This window comes from Odocoileus virginianus, chromosome 17 (genome assembly GCF_023699985.2).
Source record: "Odocoileus virginianus isolate 20LAN1187 ecotype Illinois chromosome 17, Ovbor_1.2, whole genome shotgun sequence".
Taxonomy (NCBI): Eukaryota; Metazoa; Chordata; class Mammalia; order Artiodactyla; family Cervidae; genus Odocoileus; species Odocoileus virginianus.
In genome coordinates this window covers 42,739,613-42,756,375 of record NC_069690.1, presented here as the reverse complement: position 1 = coordinate 42,756,375, position 16,763 = coordinate 42,739,613, and the positions used below count along the sequence as shown (strand labels likewise).

Sequence of the window (16,763 nt, the reverse complement as noted above, 5' to 3'; positions counted from 1 at the left end):
AGGAAATTTCATAGGAAAGATATCAAGATTGGAGGTGAGAAAGTTAAAGAAGATGGGAATATTACTGTTCCAGGTACTGCTGGCATGGTCAATAGAAGAGTCTTTTGAACTCTGAGAACAAGAAAGCTGGCCTCTACAAAATAACCCATCTTTTCATTATCAAATATAAGATTTGATATTTTATTGGGTAGAAAGTCAAATTTACATTTTTGAAGAAAGCATTAATTTTAATACTTATAATATTTTCTAATCCATGTTCTTTGCTTATTTTGAATAAATGTTTATTGAATGACTGTTTAAAATGCTTAACAAAATGCCCAGTACACTTATTAAGTGCTATTGCTAGTTGTTATAATCAGAAGAGGGGAGAGTGTTCTTATGTTATGTTAAATCATTTTATGAGATTCATGTTATGTTTTCTGTCTTACAGTTGATAATAAAGTGTCCCTTAAAACCTTGAAGGATGAAGTAAAAGCTTTTACAGGTAGGAATTTGTTATAAATGGTTTATACTAAATCATGGTTTATGATAAAAATTTAATAGTATTTCCCAATATATAATATGTGACTTATAAATTAACATATTTTCAGTGTTCATTTTGATAAAATATTTTCATCTACTGACCAACAGATTAAGCTAACATTATCTCGGTTTTATAAGTAAAACAAAATGACTATTTCTTCATTAGAAGTCTTATATTTGATGGGTTTTTTATTCAATAAAAGTATTCCATGAGTATTTATGCCTCCAAAAACTAGATGGACAGAGTAAAAGCAGAGTGAAGCATTAAACATAATAAGTTCATTGCAAACAGCTAATCACATAGTTTTAACAAAATAAAGTAAAATAGGTCATACTCTGATGATTATGTATTTTATTGTACTAACCATCTCTTGGCCTAATTGTAGATAATTGTACAAACAGATTTGCTTCTATACTATGTGGTGTTATTCTAAGTAAGGAGTAATCCCATTTATTAAGGAACAAAATCTATTTTTGATTTGACCTTTTTTAAATGACTAGTTTGTTTAAAAATTTTTTTATTTATCTATTTATTTATTTTCGGCTGCGCTGGGTCTTCCTTGCTTTGCATGGGCTTTCTCTAGTTGCTGTGAGCGGAGGCTACTCTTCACTGAGGTGCACGAGTTTCTTATGGTGGTGACTGCTCTTGTTGCAGAGTACAGGCTCTAGGCATGTGTGCTTCAGCAGTTGTGGCTCACGGGCTCTAGAGCACAGGCTCAGTAGTTGTGGCACACAGGCTTAGTTGCCCTGAAGCCTGTGGAATCTTCCCAGATCAGGGATTGAACCCATGTCCCCTTCATTGGCATGTGGATTCTTACCCACTGTGCCACCAGGGAAGCTCTGATTTGACTTTTTATTAGGAAATCATTCATTCTGTAGCACAAGTATACTTGTAGATGATTTGAAATAATTAGCTTGGCCCTTAATGTTTTACCTATGAATATTCCATCTTTTCAAAGGAGAAAAAGTTGATTCCAGTAACCTACAAAATGTTCTAAAAGACATAGGAATTGAGCTTACAGATAAGGAGCTTGAGCAACTGATGAAAACACTGCCCATTGATGGTAAGCCACGAGAATGTACCATGCCTCCCAGGGAACTTGACCTTATGGGTCAGCATGAGCAGCTCCTAATCGTTTAATAGTACAGTTTTGCCCCAAAATGCCATAAATCAATAGAAAGGCACTTTTGACTTGAGAATAAATTTCATCATTATCTCCTCAAACACAACTTGAATCATCTCTAAGTGACTAATACTGTCCCTCAGGTCAGCATTAGGTTTGCAATATGAACAATGAAAAATAATAAAAAAGAAAGGAATAGAACATCAGTAGAATAAAGCAAAAATATTTTTATGTATTTTGTAGAATTGCACTGTAGGAGAGTTAAGCTTATAAATGTCTCTAATACCAAGTAATAGATAAGTTTGCTACTGTGAAAGATATTTATATTCTTAAATGTCAATATTGTGGCTATAAAATAGACTAAATTTTAAAGCACATCATTAAAATGTAACTTTTTGTAATATACAATTTATAATTTTTCAGTGAATTTTTATGTCAATTTTCCAGAGATCTGAATTGTACCTTTTCTTACAGCTCATGGAAAGGTATTTCAAAACAGATTGCTGAAGGATGTGAGGAGTAACAAAAGTAAGCAAACATGGTTAGGCTTGTGAAATATCCTCCTCAAGTGTTAAATTCATATCAAAAAACTATAATACTTTATTTTGCTTCTTGTTTTGCTTCTTACATCTGTGTTTTTTCCTGCTAAAAACCTTTACTTTATCTTAGAAGGAAGTTCTCTGATAGATTGCATTTTTCTGAATTTTTCTGAAAAAAAATTTATATAAACAAATAAAAGAAAGATGAAAGAAAGAGATGAAGGAAAGGAAAGAGGGAGGGAGCAGAAGGAGTAGGAAGGAAGGCAAGAGGGAGAGAGGGAAAAGTTTTGCCATTTATTCCAGATGTGCCGACGAATAGAGAAAAGAATCTGAGAGTAAGCACTGAGGGGGGAAAATGCTACTCTCTGATGCTAATGCTAATCTCTACTTCTTTGTGAAGAGTACTGATTAGCGCTCTCATTATAGTTGCTTAACTCCTATCCCACCTAACATTTTCCTGAGCAGGTGTGCTTAAGGTTTGAGGAGAGAAGTACTAATCTTACTTTAAACTCTTTAAATTCTAACTCTGCTTGTAAAGAGCTGGAAAAATCTATTGTAGTTTTGTTCTTTGCTTGGAAATATTAGCAGTTATACCAGGTTATGATGTCATTCTCTTTTATCAGTGTATATTCATGTAGCAGTAATACCTGTTACTGTCTCAAAGAGATATCTGCCGTCTTGTGTTTATTGCAGCATTATTTACCATAACCATGACATGGTATGATGGCTGAATGAATAAATAAAATGAAAATGCGGGGTGTGTGTGTGTGTGTGTACACACAATGGAATATTATTCAGCCATTAAAATACAAAGAAACCCTACCATCTGCAACACTATAAATAGAGGGTATAAGTAAATAAGTCAGAGAGAAAAAGATGGACATTTTGTGGTCTCACTTACACATGGTATCTTAAAAAACTGAACTCATAGAAATAGAAAATTGGTAGTTTCCAGAGGTTTGGGGGTGAGGAGGGCAGTGGGTGAAGGTGATCAAAGGATACAAATTTCCAGTTGGAAGGTGAATAAGTCCTAGAGATGTAATGTACAGCACAATGACTGTTATTAACAATATTGTTAATACTGTATAGTATTTTTGAAAGTTAGTAATGGTATAAATCTTAACAAAAGTTCTTACCTCAAAATTATAACTATGAGAAATGTAAATTCATTAACTATCCTTATTTTGGTAATCACTTTGCAGTATATAGATATGTCAAATCGTTATGTTGTACACCTTAAACTTGTACAATGATGTGTGTCAAATATTAATATATCTCAATAAACCTGAATGGGGGAAACCAATAATATCTGTTAGTTGAAAATAGTAAAATATTTATGAATTTTTAAAATATTTTAGAATCATTCCATTTTTCTTCCTTTCTCCCTTTCCTTTCATGTTTTCAAGGAGGAAAGGTTCATGTAAGTAACCTGGATACTGTGTTAGAAGCCATGGAGGTCAATCTTACAGAAGAGGAACTTGATCACCTGAAGGATCTTCTGAGTGGTGAGCATTGTGGAAAATGTGTGATTTTAAATAGAGGTTGAGCTTGAGGATTAATTATGACTGTTTCAAAGGTTTGAATTATTTGCTACCCAAAAAACAAAAAACAAACCTTTGAATAGCTTTCAGGAGAACAACAACAATATGGCTTCCATGTTTTTAATCCAGTTAAAACCTGTAATCTATTTCTTTACACATTTTGGGCTGGGAATGGGTGCTAGTAAAAGAGAGAGGGGTTATTCTTCTCTGGTTTTATAAAATAAGATCTGCAATGTGTGTTTTTCACTGATTCTTATATTACTGACATCAATTCAGGCTTTAACACAATTTTTCCAGCCATTGATTCATGCATTCTTTTTGGTCACTGTAGCAAAAAAATTATAAAATAATATGTATAGTGTTATTAATTTTCTAAAAAGATATGTAGTATTCTTTTGTAAACTAAGGAAAAGTCTGGAAGAATATACAGAAAGCAATTATTAATGGTGAGGTATGGTAATGACAGTGAGAAGTAAAAAGAGGGACTATTTATATGTTTGTGTATTTTTTTTAATTTGTTTTGAAAGGTATGTTTAAATTTCTTTGACTCAATTTATTCTGTTTTATTTATCCTGTTTTTAATTTGAAATGAATGCAAATGATGTGTTAAGTGATAGGGCTTTGGCTGAGTTCTTATCCACCATTTAGTTTCAGGAGATTCACTAAACTGACCACTTACATAATTCAGTTCAGTTCAGCTGCTCAGTCGTGTTCGACTCTTTGCACCAGGCCTCCCTGTCCATCACCAACTCCCGGAGTTTACCCAAACTCATGTCCATTGAGTCAGTGATGCCATCCAACCACCTCAATCCTCTGTCATCCCCTTCTCCCACTTTCAATCTTTCCTAGCATCAGGGTCTTTTCAAATGAGTCAGCTCTTTGCATCAGGTGGCCCCTAGCAAACATTCCTTACAGATTAGCACTAGTCTCCATCTGCCCACTGCATCAACACGTGGCAACACAAGGTATCAATCCTTACAAATATTAGAAAAGATGTATAATTTCAAGAAATAAGTGAAAATAAAGCTGAAGTACTGCTTCAATCACACAGAGCCACTAACAAACATGGACTTGGCAGAGTTAGACCATTTCATAATTGAGGAAGAAAATTTTTACATGAATAATAATGATAGGCCATTTGAAATAGAATAATTTGGGTTTCAAAGTATTTAAAGGAAGCCTTAAAAATCATTTTTCCAAAATTTATTTTTTATGTCTTTTTTCAGAGTTTAAAGTAGCCCATGTTGTTGTTGCTGTTGTTGTTCAGTTGCTAAGTTGTGTCTGACTTTTTGCAACCCCATGAATTGCAGCATGACAGGCTTCCTTGTCCTTCACTATCTCCCTGAGTTTGTTGAAATTCAGGTCCATTGAGTCAATGATGCCATCCAACTATCTCATCATCTGTCATCCCCTTCTCCCCTTGCCCTCAATCTTTCCCAGCATCAGTTCTTTTCCAGTGAGTCAACTCTTCACATCAGGTGGCCAAAGTGTTGGAGCTTCAGCTTTAGCATCAGTCCTTCCAAAGAATATTATTCAGGGTTGATTTCCTTTAGGATTGACTAGTTTCATCTCCTTGCTGTCCAACAGGGACTCTCAAGAGTCTTCTCCAGCACCACAGTTTGAAAGCATGAATTCCGCGGTGCTCAGCCTTCTTTTATGGTCCAGCTGTCACATCTGTACATGGCTACTAGAAAAACCATAGCTTTAACTATGTGGAACTTTGTTGGCAAAGTGATGTCTCTGCTTTTTAATACACTGTCTAGGTTTGTCATAACTTTTCTTCCAAGGAGCAAGTGTCTTGATTTCATGGCTGCAGTCACTATCTGCAGTGATTTTGAAGCCCAAGAAAGTAAAGGAAGCCATAGTGTGCAATAATCTCATTTTCTCAGAAAATCACATCCCAACACATTTTTAAAAGTCAGCATTGATTCTATGGACTAGTTATAACCTGAATTTTCTTGAATATTAGGTAAAATAAACTTATATTCATAATTCAAATTTTTATTTTTCAGTAATACCTTTTGTAGTTTATTTTTATTCATTGTTTACTGTTAAATCTTCATTTTAAGTGTATATATTTTCCTTGGTCATCTTATAGTAATAATAACTCTTAGATAAAAATACTTCCTATTCTATAGATTTTTTCCTGAGTCCTTATTATTGTTTTCCCCTGGTTAAACTATTTTACAGCCTATAAGAAGGTTGATCTGAAAAAAGTGATGAATAGAATAGAAGATGTTACAGGTGAGGAAGAAGTTACCAAATACATATGATTCTGATTCTTTATACAATTTTGTATTTTCTCCTGTTACTTTCTATTTCTTTTTAAATTATGCTATTTTCTAGTAAAATGATTCTTAGACTTTGACTTTGGTTTATCAATGTTTTAACAACAAAACATAGTGCCACATTTTGTTAGGTCCTATGATCTAATTTTTTCCAAATTAATCTAAAATATTTACTAAAAATACATGTTAAAGGAATAAAAATAGTTTCATTACTTTGCTGGTAATCCCCCAAATAGAAAATTATGAAAATCCATTACCATGTACTGTGTTCTTCTGTGTCTACTATTAATAAAATTAAAGAAATAAACACTTCAATTTTCTGCCATAACTGTAGCCAAACAGGACTCACTCAATAAAGTCATTGATAGGTTAGGGCTAATAATTAAACAATCATAGATTTCATTATTATATAGAATAATTAAATAGTTCTTTAAAATCTCACATGTTACCATTTCTTTTTTTTTTTTTTTTTTTTGGAAGGAGAGGAAGTTGATGTCAATGACATGGAAACAGTTCTAGGAAATATGGGAATAGAACTCACAGATAAAGAACTGTCAGGACTGGTGAATAATCTGCCAGTTGATAGTGAGTATTTCTAATAAACTGTAGTCATCTAGGGAATATTATTGTTAAACTGTGAAAATTTCTGAAATTACCTCTACCTCACTGCCTGTCAAAAATAATGTTTCAATCTGTGTTATGTAATTTTAAATGGTGCTATTAGATCTTAAAATATTATCTGTGCCATTAAGTTTTAGTTTGAGAATCAACAATTGCATCATAATGACTCCTATTATCAGGATTCAATTATATTTTTTATTACTTTTGATTCTACCAACAAATCCAAAATTTAAGTGAGAATGAATAAGAAAAAGAAAAAGAAGGGAATGATCTAATAGGGGAAAGTGAAAATGTCACAAAAGAAAAGGAAAAGATGTGTTTCACCATAGTAGAGTACCAGTATCTTCACTTTATGTAATCTCATTATTTGTCAGTAAATCAGAAAATGTCTAAGTCAATTCACAAAATATGTCTTACTGAATTACTGGTTTCATACTGTCTAGGAAACTCTGCATTGTTCTTCTGTGATCTGAATAGTCCTTTCTCTTACAGAGGGAAAGGTCTATCGAAATAGGTTGCTGGATGGTATAAAGTTTCTTAAAGGTGAGTGAGAAACCATTTTATTAAATGCACATCAATCTGAGATCATCATGTTTGGCATTTATACTGTTTCCTTGTGATTAAATGGTAAACCCTGCCACTCAACACTGTATCATTTATTTTATAGATCAACCTGTTCTTTAGGAGATCATTTCTTATGGTGTAACCTGGAAAGAATATCCATGCTCTCTTGGAATTCTTCAAATTTTGACATAGGAAGAAATTATCAGAGCCCAAGTTGACAAAAGTAAAGGGAAAATTAGGACATCCTCAGTTAAATCAGCAGCAGAGACTAGTAATCTGACATTCAGACAAAACAAAAGAACACCAAAAACCTAAAAAGTCTCTGAGGAAGTGAAGGGACCATAAAACTGAAAGAGATGGACAGGAAGCAGGCCATGATGGAGGTCAGATCTAAGCAAGATTCCCACTCTTCCATCATTACATACCTCCTTCATGATATCTGTCAAATCCATAAACATTCCTACTACTATTAACATTTTTTATTTTAAATAATTTAGTTTTTACCTGTTTTTTAAAAAATTTTTAATTGTAATGGAAAATCAGCATCCCTTAACATAACTAGAAGTTGACTCTTAAACACAGTGAAAACAAGACAATATTAGTAATATTGGAATTATTGTCACCTTGCTAAAATTTTCTGAGAAGTTATTCAATCACCTTTAAATATTTATACTGGATATGCTTCTCATGAAGATTAAGATTAAAACAATGAACTCTAATCCTAACTCCATTATTGTACTTTGTACTCCATTCTTTGTCCTCTTGTAAAGCTCTCATTAGGCTTTGGTCTTTTGGATGAAAATGATAATCATAATATTACCTCAGGAATTGTTCATTGCTCAAAATTCACATTTTAGAGACATTAACTTTTTCTTATATATCTCTTTTTATAAGGAGGGAAGATTGACTCTAGTAAAGTATACACTGTTTTGGAAAACATGGGCATGAACCTCACTGAAAAGGAACTCAAAGATCTAACACAAAATCTACCAGTTGATGGTGAGCATTTTAGATATCACTGAACCCTATGTAAAAAATAGTCTTATATATCTATTTCTAACAGTCATTTAAAATGCTTGTTTGACATCAAGAAGTGTTATGAAAAGCTTAGAAGAAAAATTCAGATTGAAAGAAAGGACACATGCTACTCTTGCTAGTGTCATGTGCAAATTAGAGAAAGATTTCAAGGTATCTCTCTCTGCTCTTTTTACTCAGCCTTTCCTGAATGGATAGGTTTCACTTAAATCACAGTCCACCTCTTTAGCCACATTTGCTAATACATGGCATCAGTATTTATTGAAAGGATACTTAATATCAGTATGGCTAGCTTTTATTTTATCTAGTTCAGCTAGAGTAGACCTGTTCTCCAATGACAGCCATCACTATGCCTAGTTACAAAATGTTTTTCTTTGATAAGATCTTTTAAGATTTATTCTCTTAGCAACTTTCAAATATGCAATACAGTATTGCTAACTATAATCACCATACTGTACATCACATCATCATAGCTTATTTATTTTATAACTAGAAATTTGTATTTATTTGTAACTAGAAATTCACTCCAGGAGATAGAGGACAGGGAAGTCCAGCATGCTATAGTCCATGGAGTTACAGAGAGTCAGACATGACTCAGCATCTGAAAAACAACAAAGAAATTTGTACTTTCAAAAAGCTAGCTTTTCTGCAGCAAATGCATGCATGCATGCTAAGTCACTTCAGTTGTGTCCGACTCTGCAACCCTTTGGACTGTAACCTGCCAGGCTCCGCTGTCCATGGGATTCTCCAGGCAAGAATACTGGAGTGGGTTACCATGCCCTCCTCCAGGGGATCTTCCTAACCCAGGGATTGAACCCAGGCCTCTTAAGTCTCCTGCATTGCAGGCAGATTCCTTACCACTAGTGCCACCTGGGAAGCCCTCTACAGCAAATAAATGCTGCTAAATTCGTCTGCTGTATACAACATTGTTTTCTTACATTCCTTGCTGTATTTCTGTCTAATTTATTCCTTTTCTTACAGTTAATGGTAAAGTTGATCTGGAAAAGGTGATGAATGAAGTGAAACCTTTTTCAGGTGAGTAAGACATTAGTAAAACATGTTAAATGGAATTCACCCTGTATTATATTTTGCATAGTGTTTTCTCAATATTACAAAATAAACTTATTAATGTTGATACTTTATATATTTATTATGAAATATGTACACCTTAACTTTTCTTCTTCTTTGACTTCAGATTATCTAGGATTCAGCCATGAAAATAAGTGGTGATGTTTGAATAAAAAATTATATTTTCTGTTATTTCCAGCAACATTATCCTGGTTTTAACCAGTGTTTAGATCAGTGGTCACAAATTAGACACCCATGAGTTTAATTCAATCTGTAGTCAATTTTATAAGATCTGAATTCCCTCACAATAGCTGGCATGTTTTCTTTTTGGACAAGGCATGTGCTGTCTACTTCACTATAGCCAGTTTCATTCATTTTTTCTATCTCCAGGCTCCTGCAAGCTTTTGAGTTAATAACTGCTAGTTTACATAGCCAAAATCTAGATAGTCACAGAATATAGGAAGGTGGATATTTTTAGAAAATTTAATTGATAAGATTGCCATAATAATCTCATGATTCAACATTAAAAACAAAAAAGACTAGATACTTTAAATTACTGACCTATTTCATAATGTAATTTTCTTCTATGATGTCTTGTCATTAGGCTTAAGAGGCTACTCTCTTTATGAAGAATTAAGGAATAAATTCTGATTCACTATCTGTAAACACTGTTCAAATATGTGCAAATATGGAAGTGAGGATAACATTAAATGACCCAAGTTTTAAAATTTTTAGATAACTATGGTGTCCTAAAATTACCATCTGTTAACAATCCTTTTTTTCTTTCAAAGGAGACAAAGTTGATACTAGTAAACTTGAAAATGTTTTGGGAAACTTGGGGATTAAGCTCACATCTAATGAACGCTTGAATTTGCTGGAGACAGTGCCAGTTAATGGTAAGATTCGTGGGTGCTATCTGGGTTTTTTAGGAAGTCTGATTTTGTGGAACTATTTGAAAAATTCCAAAATAGAGTGAAAATGCTTGAAAACTGTTAAAAAGTTAATGCTAGTACAAAGAAAAGATTCATTGCTTAGATTTGTATTTTAAAATCATCAATCTAACCCTCTCAGTTATAAATTATAAGTTTTGCCTTTGCCATCCAAGTCAAAGTTCACCCTGAGCCCTCAGGTCGTTAATCAGCTGGATTTGAAAATAGATTTTTTTTTTTTTTTTAAAGAAGAAGGGTACTTTCCAGGTGGCTCAGTTGGTAAAGAATCTGCCTGCTAAGGCAGAAGACACAAGAGTGGGGGTTCGATCCCTGTGGGTCAGGAAGATCCCCCAGAGGAAAAAATGGCAACCCATGAAAAATTCCATGGACAGAGGAGCTTGGTGGTAGTCCGATATGACTGAGCGCACACATACCACCACCACCAAAAAGAAGAAGAAAGAAGGAACAAGGGAAATAGGAGTAAAGAGAAGATAAAACAACAACAACAACGAAAAATAGCTATGCGTATTTCTGCAGCATAAAATATATATTTTACCAATAAGTGGATAATTTTGTATATTCAGGAAAAACTGCAGTTCTTAACTATCTAATTAAATGAAATTTTAAAATTTAGGAAAATAAAAAATGTTTTTAATTTCATAACACAAAGATAACCAGTATTAATATCTTGAGACCTTTCCTTCTAGTGCTTTTAAGATAGATAGCTAGATACATACATTCATACATAATATTGTGAGTGTATAAATTTATTTATAACTCTTATTTTTTCACAATTTAATATGTCATTATAGAAACCTTGATAATGCGGGTAAGCAAAAACAAAACCATCTCTCTTCCTACCTCAAAGCAGTAAATAATGTAAAAAAATCTGAGGTTTATTTTTCCAGTTCTCTGTCTATAAATAGACATCCTTTTTATTTTTGGCAACCCTGTAGATAAATTTTGGCAAACATCCTAAAATTTAGTGAGATTGTATTCCTTTAAATAGAGTTGCAAAATATTTTGTTTTGCCACATTTCCTTCCAGAATATTGTAATTTGAACTCTCACAAATAGTATTTGAGAATGTTATTTTCCTTACATTGTCAATACAGTAAAAAAAGAACATCTCATTATTATGATTAGCTTTATATTCCTTTACCACTGTGAGTGAACATTCTGGTATATCTGTTATCTATTTGCATTTGAAATGTTCTTCAGGCAAAATTTTCTAAATTCTTTCTTTCTGAAATTAAGAGATGTGTACTATCTTTCTGATTCCTAAATTCTTTTCTAAAATTAATTTCTAAAGTATCTTTTTTTTTATAGCTGATGGAAAAGTTTATCAGAAAAGGTTGATGAAGGGCATAAAATCTCTCAAACGTGAGTAAGAAGCATGCTAAAAAGACTTAATCTGAAACCTTTATTTGCATTGTCAAAATAGAAATCCTCCTTTCCTACATAATCAAGTCTTTATTTATACTTCTTTCAGTAGATCTGCATTTTGCCAGGTATTTACCGAGTACTTTTCTGTACTAAGATTTGGCAGGAAACTTAAATTTTCCTAATTCAGCCCCAGAGAAATAAAATTCATTTTAAAATGCAAACAAAAGGTGAAGAATGAAGGCTGTCAGATTAAGATTTAGGTCTAAAGCAGAAACAATTTGAAATTATAGACAACAAAAATAACGACTATTTTGCAGAATATTATGTCAGGCACCTCTAGCTCTAGCTTTTCAATATTCCCAACACAAAATTGGAGGTAATTAATTCAAATTTTTATTGTATTAGCTGGACAAGACTGACATTTTGGTGTTTGTCTTAAAAATGTTAACAATAATACTAAGAAATGAATGAAGTATTTTTATTGTAATAAAATACATGCTCAGTAAAGAAGAATATTAATATAGAGTGAATGTGTTTTAGAATCATGCAATTTTACTATATTTCTTTCCTATCCTCTATTTAGGAGGCAATATTGATGTCAATAAGCTGGACACTTTTTTAGAAAGCATGGGAATCAAGATCACAGAAGAAGAATTCATGGATTTGATAGAAAAACTACCGTATGATGGTGAGCACTGTAACCACTCTTATACTTTTTCAGGCCTATTGAGTCTTTTTTTTTCTGTCCATCTTTCAGTCAGTTCAGTTCAGTTCAGTCGCTTAGTCGTGTCCGACTCTGCGACCCCATGAATCGCAGCACAACAGGCCTCCCTGTCCATCACCAACTCCCGGAGTTTACTCAAACTCATGCCCATTGAGTCGGTGATGCCATCTAGCCATCTCATCCTCTGTTGTCCCCTTCTCCTCCTCCCAATCCCTCCCAGCATCAGAGTCTTTTCCAATGAGTCAACTCTTCGCATGAGGTGGCCAAAGTACTGGAGTTTCAGCTTCAGCATCAGTCCTTCCAAATTGACGCATAACATTGTGTAAGTTTAAGGTACACAATCTGTTGATTTGATAGACATATATTGCAAAATGACTATCACCATAGGATTAGCTAACACCTCCAACACATCACATTATTATAATTCTTTTCTAACATTTAAGATCTAGTCTCCAAGAAGATTTCAAGTATACAATTAGTATTATTAACTATAGTCTTTACCATATAAAATGTAGCATTCTGTACATTAGATGCTCAGAATTTGTTCACCTTATAACTGGAAGTTTGTACCCTTTGACCAACATCTCCCCGTTTCTCTAACCCCCAGCCCCGGTAACTCTCATTCTGTTCTCTGTTTCTGTGGGCTCAGCTTTTATATGTATGTATACATATATATATATATGTTTTTGTGGGTGGTATCATATCATATTAGTCTCTCTCGATCTGATTTGTTTCAGTTAGCATAATGCTAACTGAGTCTTTTCCAATGTGTCAGTTCTTCACATCAGGTGGCAAAGTATTGGAGCTTCAGCTTCAGCATCAGTCCTTCCAATGAATATTCAGGACTGATTTCCTTTAGGATTGACTGGTTTGATCTCTTTGCAGTCCAAGGATCATATTTTTTCTTCAGGAACTTCCATGCTGTTTTCCACAATGGCTGTACCAGTTTACAGTGAACAGAGGTTCCCTCTTCTCCACATCCTCCCCAGCATTTATCTCTTGTCTTTTGTTAGAATGATAATAGTCATTCTTACAGTTGTGAAGTGTTAGCTCATCGTTATTTTTGTTACCTATAATTTCAAATTGTTTCTGCTTTAGACCTAAATCTTAATCTAACAGCCTTCACTCTTCACCTTTTGCTTTTTATTTTAAAATGAATTTTATTTCCAAGAAAGTTTTCTGCCAAATCTTAGTACAGAAAATTACTTGGTAAATACCTGGCAAAATGCAGATCTACTGAAGGAAGCATAAATAAAGACTCAGTCCCAACAAACTCAACTCAGCTATCCCAACTCAATCCCAGCTCAACCAAACTTGCTCATTTTGGTTTTGTATATCTCGGATAATTAGTGACATTGAACTTCTTTTCATGTACATGATGGCCATTGTATGTCTTCTTTGATATACAAAGATGACTGTTCAGTTCCTCTGCCCATTTTTAATTGAATCATTTTTATATCGAATATACATTTTGAATGTTATATATTTCATATTAATTCCTTATTAGATATATGGTTTGCAAATATTTTCTCCCATTCCATAGCTTGCCTTTTTATTTTACTTATTGTTTCTTTTGCTGTGCAGAAGCCTTTTGGTTTGATGTCATCTCACTGGTTTATTTTTGTTTTTGTTGCTTATGCTTTTGGGTCATATCCAAAAAAATCATTGCCAATATTTGCATCAAGGAGATTTTCCCCTATTTTTTTTTCAGGAGTTTTAGAGGTTCAGGTGTTACATTTAACTGTATAATCCATTTTGACCCTGTTTTTGTGAGTGGTGTAGAATAAGTAGTCCAGTTTCATTATTTTGCATGTGGTTATCCAGTTTTCTGAGCTCTTTTTATTAAAGAGACTGTCATTTTCCTATTGAGATTTCTTGGATGCCTTGTTGGCAGTTAACTGTTTATCTTATACCTGTACTTATTCTATGCATTTCAGTCTAGAACAGTCTTTTTATCTAGTATGACAAAGTCAAGTGATTGGTAAGATAATCTAAAAATCCAGCTAAAATAAAGAATCATAAAAATGATATTTACATACTTTAAACATTTTATTTGACTGAAAAAAATTGGGCCAATGTCATTTTTATTTAATGTAGTTATGCTTTGGGGGGATTTTCTTGCACAAACATACCCATTTATCATCTACTCTCCCATTTTTAGTTTCTCTTAAGTGGAGCAAAGTGATTTTTTTTTTAAGTTGAGCAGAAATCTCAGAGTCCATCTAGATTTAATTCTTGCTTCAATCTTTCTACGGTTACCTTATCCACACCAAATTCAACAGAACTATTTTTTAGTAAACTTGCCCTCACATAAACTTTCCAAATTATTCAAATTTGTTTTAATGATAACTCCTTTTTCTATTTATAGTTCATCAGTTTATATAGTGATTAAGTTATCACCAATTTAATAAGTATAACTATTTATAAACAAGTCTAGAAATAAACTAAAAAACTAAACCCATAAGAACACAGATGCACTGGCTTACTAAAGCATAACCTACTAGATATGAAAGTTATGGCATTCCATCAGCATCAGTCTAAATATTTTGCAGTAAGAATGAAGAATGAAGTTCAGACTGTCAGACTGTTTAAATGCAGATCAATTAAGAGATCTTCTCTTGTATCAATAAATCTCTATTGAGACATAGATTGTCCACTGGCAATCTCAACTCTACATATAAAAAGCAACTATTCTCCATATTAAATTCATTTCTAATTCTTGTCGGGGGGGCGGTGTGTGTGTTTGCCTGTGTTTTGTGTATGTATGTGTGTATATTTTTGTCGAAGCTATGGTTTTTCCAGTAGTCACGTACAGATGTGAGTTGGGCCATAAAGAAGGCTGAGCACTGAAAAATTGATGCTTTTGAACTGTGGTGTTGGAGGAGACTCTTGAGAGTCCCTCGGGCGGGAAGATCAAACCAGTCAATCCTAAAGGAAATCAGTCCTGAATATTCATTGGAAGGACTGATGCTGAAGCTGAAGTGCCAAACTTTGGCCACCTGATGTGAAGAACTGACTCATATGAAAAAACCCTCATGCTGGGAAAGATAGAAGGTGGGAGGAGAAGGGGACGACAGAGGAAGAGATGGTTGGATGGCATCACTGACTCAATGGACATGAGTTTGAGCAAGCTCCAGGAGATGCTGAAGGACAGGGAAGCCTGGCGTGCTGCAGTTCATGGGGTCACAAAGAGTCAGACATGACTGAGTGACTGAACAGCAAAATTTATCCCTATAATCCACCACAATTACTCGTGAAATAATCCATAAATTATCTTTGACTTATGCTCCCTCCTCTTTTCCCTTAAAACAAAATCTCAATTTTATCTCTGCTACTTAATTCAAAACTCATCATCCTGGCCAAGACTACTACAGAAGCCTCATCTGTCAGCCATATTATTGCCTTAAGTTCATTCTCATCACACTAGCCATGATGAGTTAATAGCTAAGGTGAAAATCTGACCTCAGATTAAAAATCAGTGACCCCCTCATAGCTTATATGCATTGTTTTCCAATATGCCAGACAGTGCTAAGCATTTTTATGAATTTTCTCATTCAATTTATTCACTCATGTATCATATCTATTGAACACCTAACACCCAGCATTGTCTGCTTCAGCCTTAGAGATACAGTCATTGTTGTTGTTGTTCAGTCATGAAGTCATGTCCTGCTCCTTACAGCCCCATGGACTGTAGCATGCGAGGCTTCCTTGTCCTACACTGTCTCCTGGAATTTACTCAAATTCATGTCCATCGATTTGGTCATGCCATCCAACCATCTAATCTTCTGTCACCCTCTTCTCCTTTTGCCTTCAATCTTTGGGCTTCCCTTGTGGCTCAGCTGGTAAAGAATCTGCCTGCAATGCGGGAGACCTGGGTTCAGTCCATGGATTGGGAAGATCCCCTGAAGAAGGGAAAGGCTACCCACTTCAGTATTTTGGCCTGGTGAATTCCATAGACTATACAGACAGTCCACAGGGTTGCAAAGAGTCGGACATGACTGAAAGACTTTCACTTTCACTTTTCCTAGTATCGGGGTCTTTTCCAATGGGTTGACTCTTCACATCAGGTAGCCAAAGTTTTGGAGCTTCAGCTTCAGCATCATTCCTTCCAATGAATATACAGGGTTGACTTCCTTTAGGATTTACTAGTTTTATCTCCTCGCAGTCCAAGGGTCTTTCAAGAGTCTTCTCCAGCACCACAATTTGAAAGCATCAATTCTTTGGCACTCAGCCTTCTTTATGGTCCAACTCTCACATCTGTACATGACTACTGGAAAAACCATAACTTTGACTATACAGACTTCTGTCGGCAAAGTGATGTCTCTGCTTTTTAATATGCTGTCTAGGTTTGTCATAGCTTTCCTTCCAAGGAGCAAGCGTCTTTTAATTTAATGGCTGCAGTCTCTGTCCACAGTAATTTTGG

At 34.1% G+C, this 16,763-nt stretch overlaps 1 protein-coding gene across 17 annotated transcripts in view; it reads left to right on the top strand.

Annotated features, from left to right (window-relative positions):
- Positions 1-16,763, top strand: part of EFCAB3 (EF-hand calcium binding domain 3) — a 419,723-nt gene that overhangs the window by 231,136 nt on the left and 171,824 nt on the right. For 16 of the 17 annotated variants that reach the window (XM_070479568.1, XM_070479567.1, XM_070479577.1 and 13 more), the window contains 12 exons: positions 431-484; positions 1,482-1,586; positions 2,121-2,174; positions 3,592-3,690; positions 5,917-5,970; positions 6,495-6,599; positions 7,128-7,178; positions 8,094-8,198; positions 9,216-9,269; positions 10,094-10,198; positions 11,560-11,613; positions 12,200-12,304. In XM_070479568.1, coding sequence (XP_070335669.1) covers positions 431-484; positions 1,482-1,586; positions 2,121-2,174; positions 3,592-3,690; positions 5,917-5,970; positions 6,495-6,599; positions 7,128-7,178; positions 8,094-8,198; positions 9,216-9,269; positions 10,094-10,198; positions 11,560-11,613; positions 12,200-12,304 — 945 coding nt within the window. The remainder of the gene's footprint in view (positions 1-430; positions 485-1,481; positions 1,587-2,120; positions 2,175-3,591; positions 3,691-5,916; positions 5,971-6,494; positions 6,600-7,127; positions 7,179-8,093; positions 8,199-9,215; positions 9,270-10,093; positions 10,199-11,559; positions 11,614-12,199; positions 12,305-16,763) is intronic. The other variant, XM_070479569.1, reaches the window with a different exon arrangement.